The 23,892-nt window shown below is 33.6% G+C and overlaps 1 protein-coding gene and 3 pseudogenes across 1 annotated transcript; all 4 read left to right on the forward strand.

Annotated features, from left to right (window-relative positions):
• The first annotated feature begins 4,840 nt into the window (after positions 1-4,840).
• On the forward strand, positions 4,841-6,158 carry LOC143637345 (UPF0481 protein At3g47200-like; annotated as a pseudogene).
• Positions 6,159-8,214: 2,056 nt separating this feature from the next.
• Positions 8,215-9,720, forward strand: LOC143637296 (UPF0481 protein At3g47200 pseudogene; annotated as a pseudogene).
• A 7,047-nt stretch (positions 9,721-16,767) lies between these two features.
• Positions 16,768-18,302, forward strand: LOC143637323 (UPF0481 protein At3g47200-like). Its single transcript, XM_077104741.1, has one exon. The coding sequence runs from the start codon at positions 16,781-16,783 to the stop codon at positions 18,101-18,103; it is 1,323 nt and encodes a 440-aa protein (XP_076960856.1). The 5' UTR covers positions 16,768-16,780; the 3' UTR covers positions 18,104-18,302.
• Positions 18,303-20,352: 2,050 nt separating this feature from the next.
• LOC143637297 (UPF0481 protein At3g47200 pseudogene) lies at positions 20,353-21,734 on the forward strand (annotated as a pseudogene).
• The last annotated feature ends 2,158 nt before the right edge of the window (positions 21,735-23,892 follow it).

Genomic DNA, 23,892 nt, shown 5'->3' on the forward strand with positions numbered 1-23,892 from the left:
ACTCTAAACATACCTGAAGAACTGGCCAAGGACGAAGTAGTCGTTGACGCCGAATGTGACACCGTAGAAGTCACAGAGGTAGAGACCATTGGAGATGAACTCATTTGAGATGAACTCATAACCGTTGCAGTCGCTACAGATGAGCTCATCGCAGATGAGCTCATGGAAAAAGTCACCGCCGGTCCGGTGAATGACGTGGTAAATATGGCACTGACGGCTGACGAAGAAGTTGAACTGCTCAATGCAGCAACGAAAGTGGACGCCATCGTCGGCACAGCAGCCATGACAGACGACGTCATAACCGGAACAATTGCTTCAACAGTAAAAGCAACAGAACCAGTACCAGAAACAGACGCGGCCGCCTGGGTCATCGCCTCGGATAGGTTGACCAAACCTATCATCATGGGTCCTGAACCAACTCCTCCCGCACCATTCTCCTCAAAAACAGATAAGTCTACTTCTGCATAAAGAAAAACCTTAAGATATCAAAAACGAAGGCGGAAGGAGATGCGGAAAATGTACACAAAAAGTACACTTACTGGTTTTCTTGATCTTGAAAGTCCTGTTAGGTGGAGATGGACCCGATGAAAATGGCCTCTTCACGCCAGTTACCTTCGCAATGCTTAGCGGCTCGGAAGTGACAGTCGTTGTCTCAACCTCTGAGACAATGGTCTCGTCACCACCACCAAGGTTCCTCGCCGCCTCCTCACTCTCAGTCTCGGAATCAGACTGATCCCCCAAGTCAACGAAGGTAGCAACCTTCGTTTTGCCCTTCACGCTAGCCGCCTTCTTTTTCCTTACAACAAAAGGCTCATCTGCGGATCCCTCATCAGAAGATGACAAGATCAGAAGAATTCCAGCAGAAGTGTGAGCATGAAGAGGACGAGGATTAAAGAACTCATTACCTGGCCGAGTGGCGCTTAAAATCTCATGGCATGGCGGGTAGACCTCTACGAACCTATCCGCAGTTTTCTCCAAAACGGGCAACTCGTTCTCATCAAGATCACGAGTACCCAACCGCGTTGGACCACCAGTCTCCCGCGGGTGCAAAAGCGACTGTAAGTCGTTCCCTTCTGAAATAAAAATGATAACAATGTTAGAAGGAAAACCCTAAACCAACACAAAAGACGGGGCGTACCATAAGGAATATAGTTCAAACCGTATTCAAGAACGATGGGTATTTGCGGCGTCCCAGACCCGGCGTCCTTCCACACGCGACTCATCCCAAGCATGACCATCCCAGATTCCGAGAAGCGATAAACAGGAGTCTGAATCTGGGAAATCTTGGTGAACCACTCTGTCTCCTGGTAATTGGAAGCCGGAAGATTAGGAAGTGCCCTCCCATTCTTGAACGTTATCGCAATGGGAACGACACGAGCGGAAATATAGAAAAATTCACGCTTCCAAGAACGAAGACTACGCTCAGTAGTACAGATCTTCAAACCCTTGATCCGAGTGACAAGGGTATACCAACCCTGGATGCACCTCCAAGTATAGAGGGTCATCAGGCGGTCGAATCGAGGCTCGATATCCAAAATACGGCACACCCATTCGAAATGGCGAACTTTAGCAATTGTCATTGGGTGCACCTCTGTCAAATGAACACCGTGTTTCTCCAAAACACGGTATACGAACTTCGTTAATGGGAATCTTAGATTCCCGTATATGAAGAACGGAGCGTAAACCCCTATCTTGCCCTTAGGGGCGTCGTATACCGTCTGGTTGGTCTCCGGCAACTCCGGCTCATAGGGCTCCAGCATGAATTTCTTAACGATGTAATTGTATACATCGAGAGAAAGAGTACACTGACACTCGCCAGCAGTACTCCTATCGTCCTTATCGGACGTTGACGTCGGGTTCTCGGGGAAAACGTCGGACTCTTCGACGTTAACCTTTGGGTCATGAGAAGAAGAAGACATTTTTTAATGTTAAGGATGAAAGAAAGCGGTTTCAGGAGAATGCTCGCCGGAAAAGATGAGAATTCGCTTAAAAGAAAAAGAAGAGTGAAAGTGAAGATAATGGACGAAATACACCCTCTCCACCTTATATACTCATCGCAATGAATGCGATGAATTTAATGCGAATGAGAGAGAAAGTGTAGGAGCAATGACACGGCGACACGTGTGGATAAAGCAAGCTGGCAACAGATGTCAGAATGGCGCGTGCCATGAAACTCGCGCCCACACGCCTGAAGAAGCGTTCAGATTGACCACATGCTGTCACGTCGTCACAACTTCTTGCACATCCTGAAACCGTCAGAAGACGCCAACGTCCTTTCAACCAATTGGACTGTCCTTATCCTTTCACCAACCCTCCGAATTTCAAAAAGATTCAAAAAGATTCAAAAATAAGAGGGAATATACCCCCTTACCTTGGAAAGCAAGAAACCATAAGACAAGTGCGGGTACAGTGTCAAGGCGAAACCCTTCACATACTTAGCAGTTGCAGGGAATTGAAGCCAAGAAGATCGATCTTATGGGCCATGCTTGCGGAAAGAGAAATAACACCCCCGCATGGCGGGAACGTTGAGAACTATATTGTTTAAAGCTTCAAGGTGGAATTGGTTGTTTAACATAACTGATCACTATGTCTAAAACTACCAAAACCTCGTGGAGAATCTACACAAGTGAAACTCAACGCTCCCGACTTGCGAAGAGGTTACACACCTACCCGCATCATACCCAAAGATCAGGCAGAAAAGTCAGGAATTTTCTGCAAGTGACATTAGGAAAACTGCGGGAAGAATCCCCACGGAGAACCTTAAAAAACGAAAACCCCTTTTTAAAGCCCCTTGCTTAAAGTCCAAAAGTTCCCCTCACTTATTATTCATGAGAAGAACAATGGGCTGGGGGGACTTGAAGAGGTAGATTCCCGCAAAGCCCAGTTGGACCCACAAGACTCACCTTGAAGAGGTACGTCTATGCAAAGACCAACTGGATCCGCAGGACCCACCATGCTCAGAGAGATGAAGACCTTACACGCAGTAAGCCAGCTGTCCCCGCAGGAAAGCCTCCCTTGGTACAGTACCCTGCCTGTCCCCGCAGCTGTGGGTACAAGCCAAGAAGGAAGGCTACCCGCACTAACAGTAAGGCTACACGTATAAGGCACTAACTCTTATACTTCAGTAATGTCACCTGAAGAATGAATGAGCAGGGCGGGAATATTCCCGCCCAAAAGAGCCAGTCCGTACGCTTCTAGAAGATCTTTTGTACTATACCTACCAAGGTATGGACAAATAGACAAGATATGACAAAAGCAACCCATGAACCAATCACAGGGTGACAGCTCACTGACAATAGTACGAGGAGGAGCACGCTCCAGTACAAAATGTCACTATCAGCCGCTGCCTACCCACCAACTCCCATCATGGCACGAACGTAGCCCATAGTTGTGGAAAAGGAATATTATATACAGCTGGTCGTACTTGCTTTGAAACCTACATTCGGCTATAAATACTCCAACACCTTGGAACGGTATCATCATCTTCTCTCTAGCTATTTCTCTCTATATACACTTATATTCAGAGCAACCTAGTCTGATTCTTACGCCGGAGGGTGGTCACAAGGAGGAACCCCCCCCCCCCTCTCAGTGACGAGCTTACGGTGTCTGTTTTGCAGGTTGAGAAGAATAGCCATCTTTGCCGGACCTAACCCTCGTGGGAAACATCTACTTAACCCTAAGATTATCCTTAATCTGTCGGGGTCACTTAGTGTTTCTTCAGCACGTTAAAGATGTTTCATAAATGATGGAATGTGTTTATTAGTTTGTCCTTAAAAATGGGGAAAAAAAAGAAAGAAAAAGGTAATGACGTATCTTTATTAATAAACTTAAATGATAATACAGGCACATTAAATATTTTTTACAAGAAGACTCATTTTTTTAACGACAATTGAATTAAAACACCTTTCTTGGCTAGAAAATCCTAAATGGAAAGAAAAGCAGAATACTTGCTAAGCAGCAGGAGTATAAAAAAAAATAAAAATTAACCACACTACCGAATTTGATGTAAACTTACAATTACAGGAAGAGGATCATAAAAAAATGAACAAAAAAGTTGTCTTTTTGACCAAACTTGAATAAAAATTCACCTCGTTTCGATTGTTCATTATAAACCACAAAGAAGATAGCTAGTCACCTCAATCGAGTCCTTTTTCTTGATCACTTATAAATTCAACTAATCCATAATATTTTTCTGACAAAAACTTAAAACAAATGAAATTTCTAAACCATTAGTAGAAAGGCTAAATACAGCCTAGTTACGTTCCAAAATACAACCTTTAGTAGAAATTTCTAAACATCGTAATGCGAAAGGAACTTGGTAACTCGATCCCAGCGATCGAGAAACAGTTTTGTTGCATCACCCACCACCCCAATTCCCATACCAACTGTTCATTTGAATTTGACAATGAAACGACAAATATAAACTTGATCAACTCGTTTTGTCGCGTCATCTCTACTCCCCCTCTTGGCCCTATTCTCCAATTCCAAATCAATTCGATTAAAGAACGCTTTTTATTAACCTCTAAATTGAAAAGTCTCTGAAAACTTTGCAACAAGGTAGAATCTCTTATCCAAACTTAAACACCTTCCTTTGTTCCAAAAAAAGCGTGTTTAGATTTTATCTAAAATAATATATTCTAATTATAAATCTAAGGCGTTTATATCGATTTTATTAGTAAAAAAATAGATATTGTCTCGTTTAAAGGGCAAATTGTAAGCTTTTAGATTTTATAATTTCAGAAATTGCATACATGAATTATTTTATACACCATGCGCAGTGTCCTCTCCTTTATTGTTTTTTACAACATTGATCAAAACCTTGATTATTCACTTATAAAGCATGGATCAAAAAGATGTTATCACAATATATCAAGAAGTGGAAATCATGAAGACCCAAATGAAAAAACCACCAAAACTACTTAGTGAATCAGCGGGCAGTAGTTCTTGTTGCATATTTAGAGTCCCCCAAAGTCTAGTTGAAATCAACAAAGAAGCGTATCAACCTCGAATTGTCTCAATCGGCCCATACCACTATGGAAACAAGGATCTTGAAATGATTCAAGAACATAAATGGAGGTACCTAGATATGATCACGAGAATCGGTAAGTCACTTGATTTTTTCATGAAAACTATAGTGTCAATGGAGGATAAAATTCGAGAATGCTACTCGGAGTCTATTGATCATTTTGCCACTAATGTTCTTGCTAAAATGATGGTGCTTGATGGTGTTTTCTTGATTGAATTCTTTAGAAAAGTTGGTAAGTTGGTTAACACTCATCCTAATAATCCCATCTTTAAAATGGGTTGGCTTACCCAACTTTTGATGGTGGATTTTTTAAGGATAGAGAATCAAATCCCATTTTTTGTTATAAAAATGTTGTTTGAAGAGTCTAAATCCGAAGATCATAATTATCCGCTTAGATCTTTAATCCTCGACTTCTTCAATTATGCGGTTAATAGGCAACCGAATGTTTTAATGACGGGTGAGAATATTCTTGATGGTAAACATTTACTTGATTTTTTCAGAAAGAGTTTAATTTCCTCAAACACATCCGGGAATAGAAACTGGATTTCTAATGATACAGTTGTTAAAAACAACCTTTCCCTTAAATTCATCGGACCCGCAACTAAGCTTGTTTTGTCCGGGGTTAAATTTGAGGCTAAACATTATGCTGCTAGCTTCTTGGATATTGAATTTAAGAACGGACGGCTTTTAATTCCTCCGATTAATATGGACAATTTTTATAGTTCCTTTTTCTATGGCTTTCGAGCAATGCTATTTTTACTGTTCGAAACAAATTACGACGTATGTTGCTTTCATGGGATGTCTCATAAACACCTCAAAGGATGTAGATCTGCTTTTGCAAAAGGATATTATTGTGAATAGTTTTGGTTCGGATAAAGATATTGCAAAATTCTTCAAGGACGTTGGGAAAGATATGGTTTTTGATATTGATGATCATTACTTAGCATTCTTGTTTCTGGAAGTAAACAAGTATTGTAAGAATAGGTGGCGTGTAGGTTTGGCCAGGTTTAAACATACCTATTTTGAGAGCCCTTGGTCCACAATTTCGGCCTTCGCGGCTTTTATGCTACTTTCTCTTGCAACTCTCCAAACATTTTATACTCCTTTTCAGTATTACCGGCCTAAACATTAAGCGAGGTAAGCGTTCTAGGTAGTAGGCAGTGGTTGTTGTAACAACAGTCCGAAGATGATGGTTTTGTTTAACTGTTAATTCCTTTGAATCTTTCTTTATTTGGCATTGCTACATATGAATTAGTTAAATTTAATGTAGGTTTCTAATTTTGTGTTTAAGAAAAGGATACTTTCTTACAAAGTGAATTCACTGAAGGTTATGTTTGAAATTTTAATTAAAACCAAAGAGCCTAGCTTTGGCTTAGTGATACTAATGTGTTGAATAAAGTTTGTCTTTCTAAAAAGTGAAGTTGAGGTCTCTAGATTGTTAAAAAAAAGTGTAATTTAAGAATAGGGTCTAGATAGTAAGTGCTAGATCGAGGTGCAAATTTCGAATTATAACCCTAAACCGATTTTGGTTGGAAACAGTTTGAAGAGCCAAGGGTTAGGAACCTCTAAGAGCATTCTCAACCCGTTCCCCATCCCTATTTCTAAAATTACACTAAAAAACACTACAAAATATAATAACATAAAATTCATTATTTTATATTTTTATTATTAACTTTAGAAGTTCTTAAAACACTGAAGACCACTAAAAGATAATTTTAGAAATTACGATAAAAAAATACATTATTTTTGTTTATTCTTGGTCTTCGGGGAAATCATCTCACATAAACATCTTCAATATTGTTGGTTCTTTGTAGTGGCGTATGTTTATCGATAGGTCGTATGTGAGTTCTATATCAGAGAGCGGAGATGATCATTTGCTTGATACTTCTAAATTGTGTATGTCCTCCTCGATTGGATGTTCGTTTTATTTCATTCCGCTGCGTCTAAATGATCCTTCAAGCAAATGCACATTTCCATTGCAACGAGAGTAAGTTTTGTTCTTCTAATTGATAAAACTATGCCACTAGGAAAAACGGATTCCGAAGCTACCATAGAAACAAGGATGGCTAGTAAATCTCCGATCATGGTGGCTAGGACACCGGTAATTATATTTCTTTTCTTTTCCATAAAAAATTGTGAACTCCTCGGCCAAAATATACTCCAAACCATAACAACCCACTAGCCGCCAATTTTCCTCAACCCCCCCCCCCCCCCCTTCTCGCTAGCAGGTTAATGCCTAAAGGCGACAAAGAGGTGTGGTTCACCCCGGTTCAACCAATCACATTTTGTTTGTTTTTTAATTGTCTTGTTAACTAACCCCCTACATTACACTTGTTTTTAAGTTGGTTAGTTAAAATCCACTACATACGTGGACCGTGACGCCTTAACTAACCAAATCATAACAACAATCTAAATGTTAATTTTTCAGTTAAGTCACCTCATTATACAATGTATATAGCGGCATTTTTATCCTTTAATTACTATTTGTGGTTCTCCTATGATAAGAAATAAATGAATAATGACAATGTGACTATCAATCACTCCTTTCACTTTATCGAGAAAGATAAAGATAGGTGTGTCACAAATAATAATTGACCAATATTTATCATAATCAGAAAGCCGTAAATGTTAACAAACGACACAAGTTAAAGTTATTACTTATCAGAGAATTATTTCTTTACTAGAATAAAATTGCCTTTATCTACAAAAGTAAAATTTTAATATCGGTGAAAAATTGTAAATATAAAGAGTATTCGACCAATTTAATTTAACTTGTATTTTTTTTTCCTCTCCCCCACCATTGTTACTTTTCCTAGAAAGCTATGAAGCGTAAATTTGAGAAGAAAACCATAATTTAAACATATAATTAAATTACAAGCTGTATCTTAATCGATCAGTTTGAACTAAATCAAAATCAAGAACAAGAAAACTAAGAGATAAAAAAATAGGATTAAAAATGTAAGGAACATATCCTCTTTAGATTGATAATTCAGAAATTGCATTTGTGATTTGTTTAATCATTAATGCAGTCGGACCCATGCTAAAAGTCTTGTTTTTTATATTGTTTTCTTGTTCCAGTTGTACCTTCATAAACATTGGTTCGAAGGAACGATGAAACACCATACATTTTTTTGACTTTTTAAACAATTCCTTTATCTTCATCTCTCCAAACCTTGATTGTTCTCTATTAATACACTTCTAAACACCAAATCAAGAATCCAAATAAAAATGCCTCAAAACATGAATCAAAACCATGCCATTACAATAGATCAAGAAGAAGTAAAAATCATGATGACCGAAATAAAAAGACCACCAAAGTTGCTCAACAAATTAGCCGGTGGGAGTTCTTGTTGCATATTTAGAGTTCCTCGAAGTCTAGTCGAAATAAAGAAAGAAGCATACGAACCTCAAATCGTGTCCATCGGCCCGTACCACTACGGAAACAAGGATCTTGAGATGATCCAAGAGCATAAAGGGATGTTCCTTGATGATATGCTCACAAGAACAGGTAAGTCACTTGATGTTTTCATGAATATCGTAGTGTCGATGGACAAACAAATACGAGCAAGCTACTCGGAGTCTATTGATCTTGGTCCTAATGATCTAGCTAAAATGATGGTGCTTGATGGTGTTTTCTTGATTGAATTGTTTAGAAAAGTTGGAAAGTTGGTTTCTACTCATAAAGATGATCCAATCTTTAATATGGGTTGGGTTTCTTCATTTTTGGTGAGGGATCTTTTAAAGATAGAGAATCAAATTCCATTTTGTGTTCTACAAAAACTGTTTGAAGAGTCTGAAGACAATAATACGCGTACCCTTCAATCTTTAATCCTTGAGTTTTTCAATTATGCGGTCGATAGGCAACCAACAGTTTTAGAGAAATATAAGAATCTTGATGGGAAACACTTACTTGATATTTTCCAAAAGAGTTTCATAAACACTAACGATAGAAACTCGATTTCTCCTGAAGTGGTTGTTGGAATTAGCAACCTTTCCTATACACTCCCCTGACCCGCAACCAAGCTTGATGTGGCCGGGGTCAAATTCAAGGCTAATCATCAAGCAGATAGTTTCTTGGACATTGAATTCCACGACGGACTGCTTTTAATTCCTCAAATCAACATGGATGATTTTTACGGTTCATTTTTCTTAAACTGTGTGGCTTTCGAGCAATGTTATTCTGATTGCTCGAAACATTTTACAACGTATATTGTGTTCATGGGATGTCTACTAAACACCTCAACCGACGTCAGTTTACTTTCGCAAAATGATATCGTGGTAAACTATTTTGGTTCTGATAAAGATGTTGCAAAATTCTTTAAGGCTGTTGGGAAAGACATACCTTTTAATATCAAGAATAGTTACTTAAAAGGCGTGTTTCGGGAATTAGACGAGTATTGTCGTAATGGCTTGCTTGTACGTTGGGCCGAGTTTAAACATCCTATTTTGGGAGCCCATGGGTTACAGTGTCGACAATCGCAGCTTTTATGTTGCTTTCTCTTGCGCTTGTCCAAACATTTTACACTGTTTTTCCATACTACCATAGCAATAGCAAAAAATGGGGTTAGAGGTTGTAGCAGCACTCCGATAATGATGTTTTAGTGACTGTTGATTCATTAAATTCGTATTATATATTTACTTTTGTAACTGTTCTTTTGTTTTGGTAACTTTTGTTGTTTTAAGTGCTCGATCGATATATATATAATTTGTGAACACTTGTCATTGCTACATATTAAATAGTTAAATTAAGAATTTTGTTAAAGAAGCCCGAGCGACTTCTAAGCCCGACAGAAAAAAAAAGGAGAGAGAAAGAGAGGAGGGAGATAGCAGGGTCAATGGTGAGGCTTTTAAATAATGCTCGGAAACACACGTTAATTAATTTTTTTTGTTTTAAGAAGGGTGGTTCAGTCATTTCATGCTTCATTAACTATAAAGAAACCACAATTAGTGAAAATGACCAAATATGTTACAACTTTTTAAATATATAATCTTATATGTAATTAGTTAAATTAAAGGACATAACCTGTAATTTAGGGTAAACCTAATGGACAACATCCATAATTTACAGTTTCACACAAATTATAATTTAGTGGGTACTAGGTTATTGACTCGTGGGCGTCACAGGCGGAAAAATATAAATAATGTAACATACACACTTTTCTAGCATCAAGTGAAATATAAATAATGTAAAAACATAACATTCAACTAAAATAACATCCATTTTACAATTACAAATTAGTAAATAGTTCCTTATAAACAACATTTGTAGTTTTATTTGTAACTTATCTTCCTTGTTCAATATCTTTCAATGGCTAGTAACATGTGTATCATACGCGTGAAAATTGTATATAAATATATATAGCGACATTGATGATGATGATGATGATAGTAATAATAATAAACTGATAGTGTAATATTTATAAGAACAAATAATCTTACATTCATTAGAAGGTATTACAATGTTGTTTTTAGTAAAACAAAATAACATACAAAGTAAATTGCCAACTTAAAACATTTTTCTAACTTAAACCATGAGGCCAAAAAGATATATCAATAAATAGTTCATCATTATATATGAAGTCATAAAGACTTGTTTATTAAATAATCATCGAAATAGAAAGAAATGTGTTGTAATTTTTATACTTGCAAAGAAGAAAACTAAAATAACCATAAAATCAAATTCAGTGTATTGTTAATAAGAGAAATAAAGGTACAAATACAATTCACAAGCTTATAAACAAATCATAAATCTTTATATACATCATTGGAATGAAAGAATGAATTTTATGAAAAGAATTATATAGAGATAGTCATTATATCATACGCTTTAATAGAAGTCGTTTGACAAAATTATTACACGGTTTTTATTTATAGATGATTTAGATAAACTTTGTAAGGATGTGATAGAATTAATTATGATGTCAGTTTTTGTCTAAATCTGAATATTAAATTTGAATATTAACGTGTGTCAGTTTCGGTTTAATTTAAATATTCATATTTTGTAAAATTTTGGTTACGAAATTATTTATATATGAAAAAATGAATATGTCTTTTTAGTTAAAAAAATAGTATATCTTAAAAATAACTTGTGATGACACGAATTCATACCGAACAAATTTGATATTCATTTTAAATTAAAACAATCTGTTTCAAAATAATTACAAAATATAAAAAAAAATTGGTTAATTAGTCAACTTCAAAAAATTATGGAAAGGTTTTTGATTTTTGAAGCATTATAATCGGGAGTTTAGTTTAGACATTATTTTTTACATTTAGGCATAATAAAAATGGTCAAATATAAAAGAATGGAAAGTTTGTTGAGATTGAAGACTATGGAAAGCTTTAAAAGCTTGTATTTAATTTGTAAAATTCCGTATTTAATCGGGTTTAAATATGTTATGACTATTAACCATAAATTAAACAATTATAGTGACTATTTAAAATTTGAAATTTAAATATAAATTCGAAATGATTTATCTCAAATTCCGTATTTAAGCAACGCTTACTATATTTTCAATAACATTAAAATTAAAAGTAAGTTATAATAATGATACTAATTTGAATTTCGAATAGAAAATTGAAATTATTAATTTGGGGGTTTATTTATAGACATTAATTTTAACATTTATGCGTAATTAAAAATGGTCAAATATAAACAAATGGAAAGTTTGTTTACATTGAAGAATATGGAAAGCTTTAAAAGTTTGTTAGTACGTAATTAGTAAAATTCCGTATTTAATTGGAAATATATATGTTATGAATATTAATTATTTATTAGTTAAGAATAAATTAAGCAACAAAGATAATACTTATATCTTGGTCAAGCTATGTATTTAAAATCATTAATGCTGGAATTCGGTAATAATTCTGGAACATATTTTAGGCATAAAAAATGCTTTAGTTATATACGTACTTAATCTTGATTAATTATGTCATGAATATTAAGCAAAATTTAAGAAACAAAGACTTTTATTTTAAGTAAGATTTTAAAGAAAAGTCAAATGACTATCTTCATTTGAAATTTAAATATCAATTGAAGTCATTAATTTGTATTTTAAAATGTAATTCTGTAATAAAGCTGGAAAAGGTTTTATGTAAAAAGCATATTATAAAAATAACGACAAACATGTTTAAAATTGATAGAAATTTTCTATAACATCCACGCATATTAACAATCAAAACATGTTTACAATTAGTAGAAATTTCAATAACATCCACACTCATTTGAGACAATATGCTAATTCACAATCTTGGACCACCACAAGCTGAAATGAATAAAATTAAATTAATGTTACATAATAATTTTATAATTTATATATACTAAATTAAAAATTAAAAACATATATTTTGGTTTAGCAAGAACTAACAGTGAATTTAACCGGAATATGTAAGACAATAATTCTAAGGACCACCTAAATCAACCATATCTAAGAGAATAGTTGTAAATAGCACCTAAATTAGTTTAGGAATGCAAGGCTTCCTTACATATGCTTGCATTCTGTTGCCCTGCAAATTATTATTAAGATTAGTAAAAAGTTGTATGAATAATATAGTAAATTAATGAATGTGTTAACAATATCATTTCGTCTTGAACAATCATTTCGATGGACCAGTCTTGCCCGGGCTTTGAGTTGTCCTTTAGCTGCCAAATTTTCAAAATACGGACCTTTATGATACACTCACTGTTAAGAACATCAAGTTGGTTCAACATGGTGATATTTGTTGGCTCCATCTTGCTAGAAAAATTTAACAAAAACACAAAAAAAATAAAATTAAATAACAATAACACTTTTAAGCCTCAAAAATGAAATATGAAAATGGAAGATATATAAACAACAAAAACTAAAAACTTTGGCACAAAGCTACTCGTTTTTACTAAAGAGGCTTTGATGGTGTAAGAATTAGCCTATCAAATGTACATATTTATATGAAACGAATTAGGGTAGAGAAAATTATATAAGGAATGTATAAATGTAATTGATTAGAAACATAAATTTAGGAATTTTTCAAAAAATTTCAAAAAAATTATAGTAAGAAGGAATAGAATTGATAATGTAATTAATGGATTTTCAAATAATATGCAATCTTACATAATTAGATTCGAAATACAAATAATATATTTCAAAATTTTTGAATTTTATGTAATGGTAGTTCTGTAAAATGCAATGCTACATAATGTAAAAATGTAAGTTACTAATTATATAGTATGTATTGTAATTCATATAAGTTACTAATTTAGTTATATATATGTAACTCAATTGTCAATTAGTAAATCGTAATTCTGAGTCAATGTTGACAATAATAAGTGATGGGTGAATAGGTCAACAATGGATTTGTAACTCAATTGTTATTGTTAAACAATAATAAGTCAATGGATTTGTATTTTAATTTCTTAAAAGTAAATGACTGTAATTAAATCATTGGGTCAATGGGTCAACTAACGTAATTATAGTAAAACTTAATGATTGTTAATTAAATAAAATTTACATTCAAATTTTGGACCATAATTTGGACAATAATTAATTCAAATAGGAAGGGGGGAATATCAAATTTACAAATCCGTAATTAAAATTTTCCTTACGAGTTTGACAAATATAATTTAAATAATATAATATTTTAACAGAATTATAATATTTTAAATCGGTATCTCTATTATATATATATATATATATATATTATCCGTAATCTCTTCTATTGATGCAATAACAAATAATTAATTAAATTATTTATTATATATTATCTATAAAATTAACACAGGTGGTGAATGAAATCAACAAAAAATAATAAAATTTTCAAAAATAAATTTTGAATATTTCGTATTCAAACTATAGCTACGATTTTAAAATATTACATTAATTAGAATATTTTGTGTTGTTATTTAATTAATCTAAATTTACACTTTTAGCTAAATGTAATATTAAAATATTAAAATATTACATTATTACATTATTATTTAAGTATTTAAAATGAAAAATAAAAGATTAAAGGAAAGAGGAAAGATAATAATTAAATAGCATTGATCAATCTTATTTTAATATATTATTAATTTATTTTATTCACTTGAAAATTAGAGAAGACATTGATATACATAAAAAATTATGAGAATCAACCAATAGGAATGAAGCATATGGACTTAAAGTTTATTGCTTTAATAGTATAGTTAAATTGTAACAAAACAAATTTACAAGCCAAATCAGGATCACTTTAAGCTATACAATGTAAATCTCATTTATGTCAAAAGTGAAATCAAGAATTTAAAAGTAGGCTTTTGAGATAAACGGGGAAAACCTAAAAAATCTTGTTTTTAAATTCATCATACACAAACGGACATTGGAATATATCAAACTATTTATGACAATATATATATTTTGTGACATATAATTAGACTAGAGCTGAGTTAATTCGGTACTGATACTGATACTAGAGCAAAATTCGGTACTGGTATTGATTGGTATCGGTACCGTACTGATTGATACCGATACCGTAACAGTACTGGTACTGATTTGGTCATGTCGGTACCGAAGCGGTATCAAATTTTTGAGTTTTGGTATCAGTACCGATAGTTCCCAATTTTTTTACCTTCAATAACGGTACAAAAAATTTACGATTTTCGGGACCGGACCGGTCGGTACGCCGTACCGGTATGGTACCAATCTCATCCTTAAATTGGGCTTTCTACTTATTTGATTAAAACAAGCATCGTATTTCACAAAAAATTAAACCTTTTTGTATTCTCAACAGCCATACTGAACACCCGACTATATAACCATTAACCAGGGATAAGCTTGGTACCATATCGGTACAAATCCCAAACTTTTCGATCCCAATTTCCTTAAAATGTTGGTACCCGGTGTTGGTACCGTATGCCAAAATTCAATAAATACCGTTACCAAACCATATCAATCCCAAAACCTTAAATGGTTAGTACCGAATTGATACCTAGTACTATTTGCTCATTTCTAAATACAACTGTATGACTACAAAAATGAAATGGTGATAATTGACATTTATGTAGTTGTGTTTTAACTAGTTATATTAGAAAATTTAATGTTAGCTAAATAAATCGGTTTGAAATTTGTTGTTTGAAAGACTTAAGCTAGGTTTGTGAACTACTTGTGATCGTTTTGCTAAAAGCTCAGACCGAGCTGATCCTAAATGAGCTTGAGCTCTTGTCCGAGCCCGAACTCAAGTCTCGCTTATTGAGCTTGAGAAGGCTCACAAGCCTACAATGGTATATTTTTTTGAAAATGATGAAAAGAAATAAAGGATTGTGAGATGTCAGCCGAGCTCGAGATTTAAAAATTACTTAAGATTTGTGCTCGAGTTTTAGAAATAGAGTCACAAGTTAAACGAGATGGGCTTGAGTACCCTACGCGAACTTGTGCCCTACACTGCTCTTTTACACTCCTAGGCAAAATCCTCATCAATTCATCGGCTATGTAAAAGTTAAATAGTTACAATATATATAAAGGATTATCCTATAGAATAGTAACTAGTTGTTGAAATTTTTCTAATTATGTCACGCATAAAATAGTTTGTTTCAATTAGGATATTAAAGTTTTCTTTATGTTCTAATAATAGATATTTTCATGGATACCAGGTTATGTAGTTTTTTTAATTTCTAAATAGTTTAACATTGCGCGATATTTTTAAAAAACTAAAAAAAATAGTAAAATTTGAGAAAAATAATACTTAAATTGCAATATATATATATATAGAAAATTGCAACAAATTTTTTTTGTATTTTTTCTTTTTGTAATTTTTCGTTTTTTTTTCGCAAGTCAAAATTTTTTCCTCAGTTTTTACTGATTTTGTTAGTTTTTAAAAAAATATTTTGTAATGTCAAACTATATTCAACTTTGTAGGCTTTGTAATTTTGTACCTTTTACTATTTTGGTTGTACCTAACCTCCCCTCCCCCCATCATTCTCTTTAATCTTATGACATGCAAACTACCGATCGCCATCGTCTTTTAAACGGAGGGTGATTTGAGAGGTATTCAGATCTCGAGTCGAGGGTTTTAAACTTACGACACTAAAACTACCTATCGCCATCGTCTTTTGCTATTTTTGCCGTGATTGTATTTACTATGTATTGGTTGTTATCTCAATGACGTTGAACATAGGGTCATCTAAGATGTGTTCGGATCTCAACTCGATGGTCTTTGTGTTGTTAATGAATGTAAACTAATCTTTTTTTTTGGGTGTTCAAGGTTATGTTGACAGGTCCCAGCTCATCTAAGTCGTGATATTCTTTGACGTGTCTATTTCTTAGACGATTTTATTTACTACTTTAATCAACGACTATCTTATTGTAACGTTTGAACGTTGTTGGAGTCTTTGTTACCGTATCACACCCCGACGCAATGTGTGGGGTCAATATACTAGTTTTAACACAAATGTGCAAAATTTAGACGGTGTTAAAATCTTTTGAGTCAATAAATATAAAAAAAAATGTTATATTTTAGTAAACTTAAGGCAATGTCTAGGCAAACTGTTGAATTTGAAACCGTGTATAATAATAACAATAACAATATTTTCTAATTCAAAGGACCCACACGCATAAAGTGGTATCTTTTAATATTGGTTTGTCCTCCCAATAATAACAACAATATTTTCTTCGTATCTTAAGGAAACTACACAGAAGAACCTATGAAACACCACACACTTTGACCTATTCAATCCACTTTGAGTTCTTCATACCCCCCAATTCTCAGTTGCTGGATTTATTCACTTCCAATCACCAAACTACAAAAATGCCATCAAACATGAATCATCAAAGCCATGTTATCACAATTATAGATCAAGAAGTGGAAAACATGACTGCCCAAATGAAAGAATCACCAAAACTACTTCACAAGTCAGCTGGCAAGAGTTCTTGTTGCATATTTAGACTCCCACAAAGTCTAGTTGAAATCAACAAAGAAGCCTATCAACCTCGAATTGTTTCCATCGGTCCGTATCACTATGGAAACAAGAACCTTGAGATGATTCAAGAACATAAGTGGAGGTTCCTCAATGATATGATCACAAGAACCGGTAAGCCACTTGGTTTTTTCATGAAAATTATAGTGTCATTGGAGGATAGAATTCGAGAATGCTACTCCGAGTCTATTGATCGTTTCGGGACTAATTATCTAGCTAAAATGATGGTGCTTGATGGGGTTTTCTTGATTGAATTGTTTAGAAAAGTTGGGAAGTTGGTTAGCACTCAACAAGATGATCCCATTTTTAAATTGAGTTGGATATCTCCATTTTTGATGAGAGATCTTTTGAGGATAGAGAATCAAATCCCATTTTTTGTTCTAAAAAGGTTGTTTGAAGAATCTAAAACGTCCGGGGACCGTACACTTCAATCCTTAATCCTAGAGTTTTTCAATTACATGGTTGATAGGAAACCGGAAGTTTTGAAGAAGTGTGAGAATCTTGATGGAAAACATTTACTTGATTTTTACCGAAAGAGTTTCATACATACTAAGAAAGTTACCCCAAGAGCTTCAAATAATAATGATAAAACGCTTAAACTCATCCGACCGGCGACCAAGCTTGTTAACGTTGGGGTCAAGTTCAAGGCGAATTATCAAGCTGATAGCTTCTTGGATATTGAATTCCAAAACGGGTTGCTTTTAATCCCTCAAATCAACATGGATGATTTTCATAGTTCATTTTTTATGAACTGTATGGCTTTCGAGCAATGTTATTCTAGTTGCACAAAAGACATCACAACATATGTTGTATTCATGGGATGTCTAATGAGCACCTCAACCGACGTAAGTTTGCTTTCGCATAATAAGATTATTGAGAATTATTTTGGTACCGATAAAGAGATTGCAAAATTCTTCAAAAATGTTGGGAAAGATGTGGCCTTTGATATTAAGACTCATTACTTAAAAGACTTGTTTGTGGAGTTAAACGAGTATTGTAAGAATGGGTGGCATGTAGGCTGGGCCGGGTTTAAGCATACCTATTTTGAGAGCCCATGGGCTGCTATTTCCGCTCTTGCGGCGTTTATGTTGCTTTCTCTTGCAGCTCTTCAAACGGTTTACACGGTTTTTCCATACTATCATAAACACGACTGAGATAACCAGTTCAAGGGGGTGGGCGGTGGTATGTTGTTGCAGCAACACTTCGGCATGGTTATTTAGGTCGTTTTCTTTTTAGATAGCACATCTTGTAAGTAGGTTGTTTAGTTTGTTTTAACTTTTGATTTGATTTGATGTATGTGATTATATTTGTAAATACTTTTCATTGCTACATATGAACTGGTTATTTTGTTAGCACGATTTCATATAGTAAATAAACGAATCTTTTTACCATATACTCCCTCCGTCCCTAAGTGTCTGTGTTTGAAAAACACAAAGTTAATGGTGGATTGAATAATTACTTTTTTTTTCTTACCAAATGACAATAATGTCATTGAAAAGTGGATCAATCAATATTGTTTATTAATATTAGTTGTGTGTGTTTAAGGGTAAACTTGGAAATTGACTAATAAATTTTGAAAGTTGGCACTTGTAATGGAACAAATTAAAAAGGAAATGCGGGCACTTATAATAGGACGGAGGGAGTAACTTTTTTAAAAGTTAAGATATAATTACATTAAAACTTCTTTTATTTCGAAAGTTAACTTTTATAAACAACACCCCAAAAACAAAGACCCAGACAACAACAAGGCCCAAGAGGCCGATCTATCTCTAAACCTATATTTTCATATTGTTTATTACGATTTATCAAAATATTTTTAAAACAAAATCAAAATAGTAATCTTCAAAATTTTGGTGGTTAAAAGTTGGTTCTCGTATAAGAAAGATGACATTATATATATATATATATATATATATATATATATATATATATATATATATATATATATATATATATACTTGATTATAAAACATGGTAAATCATGAATGATAAGTCAAAACACTATTTCATAATATTAAGATTCGCTGTGAATATTTAATCATGTTTTCAAAAAGTTTATAGTCAAGTTGTTGCAACTTGTCGTAATAAAATTAGATTTAATCTGAGAGATCAAATCTTCTATATATTCAACAATCTTAGAGTATTTGTTACACAAAAGCTAAGTAAATTTGCTATCATGTTATACCATTACACTGTACATATGAGTTAATTTCCAAAATGAATATGTAAGGTCAAACATAGTTAGCGTTGATTTGGGCGACAAAAGGGCGAGAATTGGCTAGAACACCGCCCCCTGGGCGATTTGGGGCGGGGGCGGGGATAACTTGTCGCATGCTCGATTGAATTATAATAATATAATAATAATAATGTTACCGTTGAGGGGTAACGGTTATATATAAAAAAATAAATTAAAACTATATATATATATATATATATAAACATACACCTTCTTCTCCATTTTATATCCTTTTCATACACAATTCATACCTAAATTTTTCAAAAAATCTAACAAAATGAATCCTACAAACAACCCGAACCAACCGCACTCGTGGAACTCGCCGCTACCATGAAAGAAATCATCAAAAAACACAAAAAGTGTGTCGAGGAGCTCAACGATGCAATGAGAGAAACCGACAAATAACACGAAAAGATTGCCCAAATGTTGGAATTGCGGGAAATTAGTGAAGAATACAAATCAGATGCCGGGTTACACGAAGAGGCCGCATTATTGCAACGACAACGAATGGAAAAAATGCGCGAATATTATGGATATTAGTATTTTATTTAGTTATGTTTTTTAATATTTTTAGTTATTTTATTTTTTTTAATTTTAATGCATTATTAGTTAAGTTTTTTAAGTTTTTTGTATTTCTTTTTAATTTTAATGCATTTTTATCTAATTATTTAAATAAATTGGTTTTTATTTGTTTAGTTTAGTTATAAAAAGAAAATCATAAAAAAAGAAACTGTGGGCCCAACTTGTAGCCCCCACACCATTACACCCCAAAAACAAATTTCCACTCCTTGCTGACTGGGCGCCACATGTCACAATTCACACCCAATTATAGCCCTCCACTACACATAGCCTAATTACAATCTGTATCCAAATCAGTTTGAACTAATTCAAGAGCAAGAAAACTTGAAAGATAAATTAATATAGGATGTTGTCATTTACACAGAAATTGCATATATGAATTGTTTTATCGTTTATGCAATTAGACCCACACGCAAGTCTTGTTTATTCTATTGTTTTCTTCTTCCGGTTGTATCTTCATAAAGGCCGGTTCCAGGAAACTACAACTAACTGAAGAAACAATGAAACAACATACAAGCTGCCTTTTTAAATCAATTTTTTTATTTCATATCTCCAACACTTGATTGCTCTATTTATTCACTTCTAAACACCAAATCATAAATGCCCAATAACATGGAACAAAACCATGTCATCACAATAGATCAAGAAGTGCAAATCATGAAGACCCAAATGAAAAAACCACCAAAACTACTTAACAAATTTGCCGGCAATAGTTCTTGTTGCATATTTAGAGTCCCACAAAGTCTAGTTGAAATCAACAAAGAAGCGTATCAACCTCGAATTGTCTCAATCGACCCATACCATTATGGAAACAAGGATCTTGAGTGATCCAAGAACATAAATGGAGGTTCCTAGACGACATGCTCACAAGAACCAGTAAGTCGCTTGATGATTTAATGAATATTATAGTTTTAAAGGAGAATGAAATTCGAGAAAGCTACTCGGAGTCTCTTGATCTCGGTCGTAGCGATCTAGCTAAAATGATGGTGCTTGATGGTGTTTTCATGATTGAATTGTTTAGAAGTTGGTTAACACTCATCAAGATGATCCCATCTTTAAAATGGTTTGGATTTCACCGTTTTTGATGAGAGATCTTTTGAGAATGGAGAATCAAATACCGTTAGTCGTTCTAAAAACGTTGTTTGAAGAATCTAGAACCGGAGACCATACGCTTCAATCTTTAATCCTCGAGTTTTTCAATTACATGGTTGATAGGCCAAGAGAAGCTTTACAGAATTATGAGAATCTTGATGGAAAACATTTACTTGATTTTTTCCGAAAGAGTTTCATAAATACTAATAGAAATTCGGTTGATTCTGAAGCAACTGACCAACCCAACCCTTCCCTTAAACTCATAAAACCCGCAACCAAGCTTTTAAACACCGGGGTCAAGTTCAAGGCTAATCCTCAAGCCGATAGCTTCTTAGATGTCAAGTTCCAAAACGGAGTGTTATCAATTCCTCAACTCAATATGGATGACTTTTATAGTTCTTTTTTTCTAAACTGTATGGCTTTCGAGCAATGTTATTTCCATTGTTCGAAAGACATTACAGCGTATGTTGTCTTCATGGGTTGTCTCATGAACACCTCGGCGGACGTGAGTTTGCTTTCCCAAAATAAGATTATTGAGAATTATTTTGGTACGGATAAGGAGATTGCAAAATTCTTCAATGAGGCTGGCAAAGATGTAGCTTTTGACATCAAGAGTAATTACTTAAGAGACTTGTTAGTATTGTAAGAACGGGTTGCATGTAAACTGGGCCGGGTTTAAGCATACCTATTTTGAGAGCCCATGGGCTTCAATTTCGGCATTTGCTGCTTTTATGTTGCTTTCTCTTGCGGCTCTCCAAACATTTTACACTGTTTTTCCTTATTACCATAGTGGAGATTGAGACAAGCGATTCAAAGTGGTGGATAATGGTTGTTGCAGCAGCACTCGGGGGACTGTGTTAATTCTAGTTAAATCGAATTCTTATTGTGTATTCCACCTTGTAACTATTTGGTTTTATTGTAAGTTATTACTCCCCCATCTCATTATAAGTGTCCACATTTCCTTTTTTATTTGTCATATTATAAGCGTCCAATTTCAAACTTTATTAGCCATTTTCCAAGTTTATCCTTAAACACACACAACTAACATTAATAAACAATATTGGTGGACCCCCTTTTCAAGTGTATTATTGTCATTTGGTAAGAAAAAAAAAAGTAATCATTCAATCCAGCTTAAATTTTGTGTTTTTGAAACCTGGACACTTATAATGGGACAGAGGGGGTAATAAATTTTGATTTGTCATATGGGTCTTTGTAGCTATCTCAAACTTTAATAAACATTAAACATAGTATAGTTTGGTTCATTAGTTTCTTATCAGTTTATATTTTTAAACTTAACTACAAATATAATCACTGCTTAGAATCTTTGATGTTATATTATTCGTATTGAACTATATCTTGGTTATACTCATCCAGAAAGAGATCCAGCCCATTAGCCCAATCCAACCCACAGCTCCTCCTATTATTATTATTATTATTATTATTATTATTATTATATAACAAGGGCAACTCATCCTCTCCACCAAAAGGACATGGACAGTTGGGGCCTTCTCTCATAAAGCTCACTCATTGATACAGTCATAAAACTCTATATTTTCTCCTAATAGCATTTCCAACCGATTCCTCAAATTATGTAAGAGGGTTCTCTATATTTTAGAGATTGTTAAAAGTGGCTGTGAGAGGAAAAAAGAGAAAAAGTTACTGTTGATGGTTAAATTTGGAGAAACACAATGTTCATTTTTATAATTTTTTAATATTTTTTAAAGTGGTTGTGAGTGAATGAGAGAGAAAATGTAATGATAAAAGTATAAAAAAAAGTATTCCCCCATCCCATTTTAAATGTCATGGGACCCAAAACACACAAATTAAGAAATGTTTGATCATTTTATTTTATGAGCTGTAAAATGACAATAATGTACTTTAAGTTATTATGGCTAAAAATCATTTTTTCTTCCTTGGCTAAAAAAATGACATTTAATAGTAAGGGCACAACTGGAAATTGAATTTATATGTATAGAAATGATATTTAAATTGGGACAACCAAAAATGGAAAAATGGACATTTAAAATGGGACAGAGGGAGTATTATTTAATTAAAATTGAGAAAGAAAAGTTGATGTTTTTAGTATAATTATAGAGATGGAGAATGAAATGAGAATAGCTTGTATATATATATATGCATACTTGTTATGCACTCATGTAAATCGAATGTTGGCTTAAACGTTCGATGGTGATCCATGAAGCTACGACCTCAAGACTCCTTCTAATGAGTTTATCCAAGTTGCGGTTCTGTCAATGCTTCTAACAGTACCCTTTGTCCATTAACTCCCCACACGAGTTTCCATCTGAGCCGTTATTTTTCTAGATGGCGTCGAATATGCAATAAAAAAGGTTAATGGACCACTCATTAGGAGATTTCGGGTATTCATAAGCTAAAACTGACCGGACAACCTATATCAAGCAAGCCAGCACATTTGGTCATTTAAAGTACATACAGTTTGGTTGTTTGTTTACAATTTGGAACTTGGAATCTACCATGAAAACCAAACTGGTCATCTAACATTAATTTGTTGCATATATCTTAGGAATATAAAGATATGTATTTATTTTTATTATATTCACAAACTATTATTATCAATTTTTTTAAAAGTTAATGCAAACTTATGCTCTTAGTAAAAAACAAAAAAATTGGACCGACCCAACCGGTCACTCAGGCCAGTTTGCTTTGTCTTTTCCTGAAACCATAGTTACCAGTGCTTAGAATTTTTGTCTGACTCGATCATATTGGACTATAAACATCTCTATTATCTAACATAAAAAAGTAGGGGCTAAAGATAAAATAACACCATATTTTTTTTTCACTTTCTTTGGCACACGTTATTTGACATCAGTTATCAGTTATTATGTATTTTTGCTTTTATTAAATAACTTTCAATATATCACGTTTTATAAGAAACTGAAATTGACATTCCGATATGTTACTTTTATGAGTTTATCTGTATCTACTATTATAATAAACAAAAATGTAATTGTGTCATTTGACATCTAATTTAACCATCTTGTGTCATTTGGTACCTTA

This window comes from Bidens hawaiensis, unplaced genomic scaffold, assembly GCF_021521415.1.
Source record: "Bidens hawaiensis isolate Kalapana, Puna unplaced genomic scaffold, B.hawaiensis_p1.1 tig00008219_1, whole genome shotgun sequence".
Lineage (NCBI taxonomy): Eukaryota > Viridiplantae > Streptophyta > Magnoliopsida > Asterales > Asteraceae > Bidens > Bidens hawaiensis.

Coding starts and splice junctions, on each gene's coding strand:
- LOC143637323 (XM_077104741.1), top strand. CDS start 16,781: ATGCCATCAAACATGAATCATCAAAGCCATGTTATCACAATTATAGAT.